Source organism: Pinus tabuliformis, chromosome 5_2, assembly GCF_031772625.1.
Source record: "Pinus tabuliformis cultivar Carrire ecotype Pingquan chromosome 5_2, CPIR1, whole genome shotgun sequence".
Taxonomy (NCBI): Eukaryota; Viridiplantae; Streptophyta; class Pinopsida; order Pinales; family Pinaceae; genus Pinus; species Pinus tabuliformis.
The window spans coordinates 86,878,511-86,886,849 of NC_142306.1; the positions used below are offsets into that span (position 1 = coordinate 86,878,511).

General features: G+C 35.5%; 1 protein-coding gene across 2 annotated transcripts; it reads left to right on the forward strand.

Annotated features, from left to right (window-relative positions):
• Nucleotides 1-1,838: 1,838 nt before the first annotated feature.
• On the forward strand, nucleotides 1,839-7,709 carry LOC149157673 (serine carboxypeptidase 3-like). 2 transcript variants are annotated; one of them, XM_089435950.1, is made up of 6 exons: nucleotides 2,067-2,262; nucleotides 2,389-2,490; nucleotides 2,587-2,734; nucleotides 4,934-5,105; nucleotides 6,993-7,112; nucleotides 7,373-7,709. In XM_089435950.1, exons 1-6 carry the CDS (start codon nucleotides 2,247-2,249, stop codon nucleotides 7,520-7,522), a joined length of 708 nt encoding a protein of 235 aa, XP_089292076.1. In that variant the 5' UTR covers nucleotides 2,067-2,246; the 3' UTR covers nucleotides 7,523-7,709. The 2 variants fall into 2 exon arrangements, with proteins under 2 accessions (XP_089292077.1, XP_089292076.1); XM_089435951.1 differs by lacking the exons at nucleotides 2,067-2,262; nucleotides 2,389-2,490 and adding an exon at nucleotides 1,839-2,033 and having other exon boundaries at nucleotides 2,525-2,734; nucleotides 7,373-7,706.
• The last annotated feature ends 630 nt before the right edge of the window (nucleotides 7,710-8,339 follow it).

Genomic DNA, 8,339 nt, shown 5'->3' on the forward strand with positions numbered 1-8,339 from the left:
GTTTTGGTTGGAATTTAAAGCTAGCTTAGGAAGTCTATGGTCTCCTACGTTATTGAGTTTGTGCTTGTACAACAGAAACCTAGTCATAGCTAGGGTCTCGATAGGGGGAAGACCCACTTCTATACGAAGAATAGGATAGGGTGTATTTCTTTTAATTTTGAGGTTATATGTTATAAAACGCTTCTGTATTTTCTCAATCTTTCTCCAGGATTCTCTAGAGATGCTGCGACCCCAAACCTCACATCCATATAAGATAAAAGGAGTGACGAAAGTTTCAAAGAGGAACTTCTCTCTATCCCACATTATGAGGTTTGTCGTCTTACAATTATTTTTAAGACCAAAACAAGCTTTCCACACCCCATTAGTCCTTTTCTCAATGCTATAGTTGCAGTTGAGCTTGTGATGAATGTACTTGTAAGAAGACACTTCCTCCAAGTTACTATTCTCATACATAAAATTAGCTTAAGTGTCCTTCTTGCATTTGATAATCATAACTTTTGTTTTGTCAGTGTTAAGAGTCATACCAATGGTAGAGTAGAAATCCTTAAGAAGTCTAAGTTGTTGAAGATCATATGGGCACCTTGCGAGAAGAACAATATCATCATCATAGAGAATAAGGATGATAACTATCCCAACTAAGATCATGCGAGCACAGGCTACTTCCTCTAAACAACTTTCGAACTTGTCAATGTAAATGCCAAATAAAGTAAGGGAGAAGGGGCAACCTTGTTTAACTCTGATATTATACTTAATAAATATATATAATAGATTGTACTTATATTTTATATATTAGTATATATTATGTAAAAACTAACTTTACAAAATTAAAATTTTGAAATAAAATAATACAATTGAAATATTTTTTTATTTTTTTATTAATAATTTTTTTTTTTACATTTTAGTGTATTGCATCAAAATTCTTCTATATCGAACTTCAAATCTTTTTAAACATCAAATGATAAAAAAAATATTATCTAATATACTTTTTCGGTTTTACATTTAGATATTCAATATTAGACTTTGATCACTCTTGGATATTTGTGAGACTCAAATTTTTTTTTCAGATACAAACACCTATTTTAAACCAAATGTGAAATACTTGCTATTTCAATGACATGAAAGTATAAAAATATTATTTAAATACAACCTTCTAGACATGTCTATCAAGTTCTATGACATTCTCCCAATCTATAACATAAAACGGTTAAACATAAAACAAGTTTAAATTCCATCCATTACAACAGCTTTAGTTTTAGAAAATGTTGGGCTCATTCACCTTAAAGACATCCGTATGTTTTTTTGGTAATCATAAAATATCCTATAAACTGAATAATACTTCCTTTGATATTCTATATCTAAACAAAATAATGCTTCCTTTCATCTTATATACCTAAACCAAATATGAAATACCATAATACATCCGTATGTTTTTTTTAATCATTAAATATCCCACCAACTAAATAATACTTCCTTTGATCTTCTATATCTAAACCAAATAATGCTTCCTTTCATCTTCTATACCTAAACCAAATATGAAATACCATAATACGTTGCAAATCAAATGCTATATTTTCGTAATATTAATTACGCCGTAGGCGTTCCTTACGCCGTAAGGCGTTCCCTCTGAGATCAACTTCCTTAATTGCCACCGTGTACTTCTCTGAACCATTCGATCCTATGTTAGACGATTGAAAAGTTACAGACCGTTCGATCGATAATTGCATACCGTTCGATAAATAATTAGGATAAAAAAAAACGTTACAGATTCTTGTAATCGGTGAACAAAACGTTACAAATTACAGAGAATGCAGTTTAAAGTTAGCAGCGATGGGGGTTTCAAGACAATAGCAGCCATCTTTCAGTGCACTTCAGTCCGGTGCATACACACAGAGGAAGAATTCACCGAGGAATTGCTGCTGAAACCCCTGCCAGACCGCAAAGTTTTGGCCCACTTCCACTTCACTAACAGCTTGCCTCTCCCGAAGATCCATGGCCGTCACCACAAGCTTTTTCCCAAAGCCATTTACCAGCTGGTAAGTACACGATGCCATTTCTGGGTGCCAAGTTTGAAAGATTTGTAAATGAAACACTTCAGAAAAATTGAAATCATTTGAGAGCATGGTATTGTTCGAGCTAAATTATTGTCCATGCAGTGATGCGATACAACAGAGAAAAAAATTTAGTGATTTTGCTTTAAAGAACTTTTATTTTTTTGAGAGGATCTTGATTCTTGCCCTAAACCAGACATGGCAGTCAGAGCATGTAAGGATTTATTTTTGTTATTTTAATTTTTCCTGTAAGTTTTAGGTCTAAATTTGAAAATGTTATTTTTCCCTGTTTAATTTTGTTATTGTCCTCTGCTTTATGGTGTTTGTGCGGATATTGCAGTGCAAGTTTCAGATGTCCCCAGTTTCGATGGCTTAACAGAGCCTGGTGGAATAAATTACACACAGCAGCATACTCAGACATTAATCGATCGTTTGTGGGATGGTAAGTCTTAATTTTCATGGATTTTTACCGCCAGGTTCCCTCAAGCTCAGGCCGAACCGCTGATTGAAGAGCTGAATTTGACTCCGGGAATCGCAGAACCGGAAGAGGAATACGACGTCGGCCCTCGTTTGGTTGAAAGGAGTCTCAATTTGGATATTAATGGGGACTCGGAAAAGAACGCCAGTCTAGAAGAACTCGGTCATCATGTCGGATATTTTCGCCTCGAACACTCGCACGCTGCGAAGTAAGTGTTAGGAAGATTTTTGAGAAACTATATAGAGGCATTTATTTAGATTGGGTCTGTGAGGAAAACGATTAAATAATTAATCGATATAATGGTTTCGTAGTTTTTTTTTTAATCGAAGAAATTTGTTTGGAGCAGCTCTGCTCTGAAGTCTATAAAGTCGTCTTCTGGATATAAGACAAAACTCGTAGGGACCAAACCTGGTCACCTAACTATCCATCTTTAGAACCAGAACACATCCATCTTTAGAACTATAATGTTTTGGTAGTTTAAAATACCATTAATGTAAACTTTGTTTATTGGATAAAATTTGGGGAAAATCTTGGGTTTAATCGAATTCGAAAGGCGCAAAGGTCTGGTGTTCTGTAACGGCGTTGATGGACGTTAGATAATGAACAAAATAATTATTAGCTTCATTATGTGTCTGATAGATCCCTTTAGGTCGTTGCTTAGCTGGGATTATGCGAGTGTTCTTTTCTTTTTGTTTCTTTAAATATTCTCTTCAATTTAAATCTGTTCAATTCGACTCTACCTTTTATAATATGTTTATCAAATATTCCCAACTTGATGTGCTGAAATGGGATAAAAAAAGGGGTGCATTGAGTGATGTTCACGGTATTGATTGCTGGTTGAAACCAGAGTATGAGTCGCATAGCATATCATTAGATCCATGGTTTCACTGGGTAATCAGGATTTTCTGTAAGGCCATTCGTTCCAAGAGTGCTCTGGCTCAAACACAATTAACATTTCCAAGATTTCCAATCTGCTTATCCCAAGACTGCTCTGGCTCAAAACACAATTAACATTTCCATTCTACTTATCCTAATTAATGCCAAGTTCATGTCCACGTTGGTGTCAAATATACGCTCCTATCCACTGAACAAGAATGCGTTTATTGGGAATTAACTTTTACCCATTTTATTATAGCTTTTCAGGAGTAGCCTTGGCACTCTTACAGGAAAACATCATACACCATACAGACTTTTGATTATTACTCCTTGGTTCTGCCTTATTTCCGGGCACCAATCTGGCAATCATCGGGATTCTGCATGGTGTTTAAGGATTTCTCTTCTGCAACATATTATTTTTCTGATTGTGCTTTGAGTTTCATTGATATATTTTTCTGATTGTGCTTCTGAGTTTTATTGATATTTTGTTTTGATAATTCCTGAATATTAATATAATCATGGGTATCCTATTCATGAGACTGAAACTTAAACCAAAGAAGTGCTGTAGTAAAACTGTCTGCCGACATGCATGCTTTATGAAGTACAAAAATGAAGGTAAACGTCTTCTCAAGCAACCTTTTCTCTCACAAAGTGATGCTAAATGTCTATGTGCTTTTGCATCAACACGGCCTAAGTATTTATATATATCAGCTGCTTGCAACCTCAACCTCAATGGAGATAGGGATAATGTCTAAAGCTAATTGCTTTTAAGATGATTCTCTCCACGAAAAAGCCATTGTAGAGGTATGTTATCCCTATTTCCAAAATTTCTCATGAGAAGAGAATTTTTATCGTTCTGATTTTTTATCGTGCTTACCCAGTTGTGGTTGTTCATTTGATTCTGTGCAAATCTATTTTAATATTGAATAGCTGACGTGAGCTTGCCCCTTATAGCTTTACGTTATGCAAGTTATGCAACTTATCTAGGCAAGTAGATACATTATACATGTGAGGCTTCATACCGTGAGTAAACTGACCCGCTTAATTCTTACCCAGTTGTGGCTGTTTATTTCATCCTGGATACCATCCTTTTTTATTGAATAGGCTATGTGAGCTTGCCCCTTTATTTATGGTTTTCGATGCATGAACTTTTCAAGATATCAGTGACAACTTTTCAAGATATCAGTGACAAGGGATGCATGTTTTTATTCCTACATCTTTCCTCACTACCTATAGTTTAGAAATAACATTGCTAGAATGGAAACGATCATGTAGAGTGCATCTAAAGAATAATCCTCTATCCTGTAGTCAGCAAAGTAGAAAAATGTGAAAAACGCTCTTTGCAATGAGAAAATGCATTTCAATGTGTGGGTGAGAGAGAGCTCGAGGTAGGGAAGTATTTACTGTTAATTGAATTTAAGTATTTATATCCTTTTCTTTCCTAAAGCAGAAGGCATTAGAAGGTATTAATTGAGTGAACTAGCAACAGGTTTGTGACAAATGGTTACACTGACACATTTGTTATGTCTAGGATGTTCTACTTCTTCTTCGAGTCACGGGGAAGCAAAGCGGATGACCCTGTTGTTCTTTGGATGACTGGAGGCCCTGGTTGTAGCAGTGAATTGGCTGTCTTCTATGAAAATGGGCCTTTCAAGATTACAGACAATTTAACTCTGGTCTGGAATGAGTATGGATGGGACAAGGTATTCTGTCTTTTGTGTTAGTTTCAAGTGTTTTTTGTTATTTTTTTAATGTTTGAGATAGTATTACAAGTTTTAAACGTTTTTGTGCACAAGATCGATTCCATTTTCAGCCCTATTCCTGAATATAAGATTGGATCCACTTGAGTATTTTATCTGCCAATCATGGTTTCTTACAGGTTAATGAGTAGAACATATTTTGATGTATTTGAAATTTGTCTTAAAATAATGCTTTGATTAGTGGTTAAAAAGAGTATGGCATTTCTGCATTGTTTGATTTTTTTGCTTATGGGGTACTGTGTTATATTTGCACTAGGTAATCATGATAGAGGAAAACTTTAGAAATTTGTCATATATTTGAAATTTGAAGTCTCAACGGATAGTCTTAGCAGAGGAAACCACAATTTAATTCATTGAGAATGCCTAGGGCAAGCATTCAAGAGACTATTTTAGATTTTATTTAATTTACAATCTGTGAAATCTATGGTCAAAGAAATAATCATGTTAATGGGAAAAGAGAAAAATTGAAAAACACTTCTTAGCCAACCCACTGATTTTTGCTACTATTAATGTCATGAATGTGAATGGACTCAAAGGCTGGTTTGATAGAGAAACTGCCATTTAGAACACGATAGAACTTATGACAGTATTGACTTGCAATTTGCCCAAGCAGTTACCAGTGATCGAATTAGTCGTGGCTTTCAATCTCTCCATATTGATTCTGTGATTCATCAAGTTTTAGTTTTTGCCTTCTTGAAAATGGACTATTATGAGTATGGTTCACTATTCTATTAAATTTGAAAATTTGCATTTGAAAATGCGGTGTTTGACGTTTTAGAAATCTGGTTACTGTAGATTCTAGACATGTGTGTTTCAAGGTATTATGCTATTATGTTTGTAACTTTGTAGGATATATTCATGGGAAATTCTCCTGCATACTGATGCAGATATTGTGCGTCTAATAACCATCTCGGGGTTCCTAATGAATGACCTTAATATAAGACACTGACAAAATGTGTCACGGTACCAAACAGAGACACTTTTGAGTAGGGTATTGGGCCTAAGTCTCTTGATGCTTGCTATTATAAGATTCTTGTAATGCATTTCATTGTTGAGAGTTTCAATGGAAACATGCGGATTATATATGAAGATTGAAGGATAAGACATTGGCAGAATGTGTCATGGTTCCAAAGAGAGACACTTTCGACTTCGGTATTGGGTCTAAGTCTCTTGATTGCTTGATATAAGATTCTTGTAATGCATGTTATTGTGGGGAGTTTCAATGGAAACACGCGGATTATAAATGAAGATTGCAGCCAAAAAGCAATGCTAGCTATGATAAATTTATAATATATAACCAGGGGAAAATTAGGTGCAGAAAACTTACTTCAAAATCAATGGCTAAATTTGTTTGAAATTTTGAATGCAGAAGTTTTGTAACTAAGCACGGTTGGCTTTTTAATTATCCCGAAGGAGGGAAGAAGTCACATTTCTCATGCTTTAAAAACCTAATATAGTGAGGTCAAGGTTGATGTATCTGGTCCTGCAGAATGGGATTGTGCTGTGAATGGCTCAAATGATACTGGCCTGGGAATGACATATTGTGCACCATGCTTTTTAGATATTTTGTTAAACCGCATCATAGATATGTACTTTTCTGAATTGTATAATATCTGGATTTCTGTCCTATTATCACTCATTGATGATGAATGTAGTGGTTCACCTAAAGTCTGAACTGTTTTGTATGATCACCGTGTTTCTATGTTATTTTGTATAAATTATTTGTTATAACTATTTTCAATTTATGTACCCTTTCGTATAACTTGAAAAGGATCATTTTGTGTTGTGAAGACTCAAGATCTTGAATATAATATGTTGGTGACTTGGCAGGCATCAAATATCATTTTTGTGGATCAACCTACTGGAACCGGATTTAGTTACAGCACTGATGTACGTGACCTCCGTTACGATGAGAAGGGTGTTAGTAATGATATGTATGACTTTTTACAGGTATGTTTCATTTCTTCCACAAATGATGTATTTGATAAGTACTTAGTGTAGAGTTGGAAAATGGTTTTTTCCCAATTAGCTGTTTAACCATTTTGTGGATGGCCCACGTACAAGTTCAAAAATTTCAGTTTGTAAGTAAAAAAAACTTGTAGTTGTTTGTCAACGAATGCAGATATTTTAATGAGTTTTGTACAAACTTGTAGTTGCTTGTCAACGAATGCAGACTTCTGACTTTAATAAGTTTTACCGATATCTGCTAGGCATTTTTTGAAAAACACCCAGAGTATGCAAAGAATGACTTCTTTATCACCGGAGAGTCATATGCTGGACACTACATTCCGGCAGTTACAAGCAGGGTCCACCAAGGAAACAAAGACAATGAGGGTCTTCCAATAAATTTGAAGGTATAGCGTGTCACATTATTTTGCTTTGTTGCGATTTATTTTTGTGTTATCTGGCTTATCACATTTGTGCTCGTCTATATGGAGGTCAAAGAGACAACTATAATTGATGGGCATGTGTATCCATTCTATTTTTACGCCGTAAGGCGTTCCCTCTGAGATCAACTTCCTTAATTGCCACCTTGTACTTCTCTGAACCATTCGATCCTATGTTAGACGATTGAAAAGTTACAGACCGTTCGATCCATAATTGCATACCGATAAATAATTAGGATAATTAGGATCGTTCTCTGGTCATGCATATAAAGCTTGATTCATGGCTTGTAATCTCATGATTACACAACAAACCGAGCTTGTTTGTCATACCAGCTATAAAACCCATAATTGTTAACTCGCAGCGCCATGGAACCCATACTTTATAACCTACGGCATTCTTCTCCAATTCTTAACAGAAACATACAATATGTCATGCGCATACCCACTTACTACATCCATAAGAATTCTTTGGTACCGCGCCGGTTAAGATCTGGCTTATAAACAAAAGCTCAAGGTATATTTATATTGCCTTTACGTTAAACAAAATATGGGCATCGGAACACAGGTATTGCTTACCATCTATAATGCGTATATACACTTCTGTTCCCGCACACAATTTCGGTCAACGCATATAGGTAATTCGCCCGCAGTTCGGGTAGCTCAACCCACGGCTGTCTGCATACACTTTTCCCACGGGTTATATGTTCGCCAAGTTCTCCACTTATGCCATCCTTCCACCGTTCTCTGCCTTTAATGGATACGACGGGCCTTCAAAGGTCAACGCAGATGC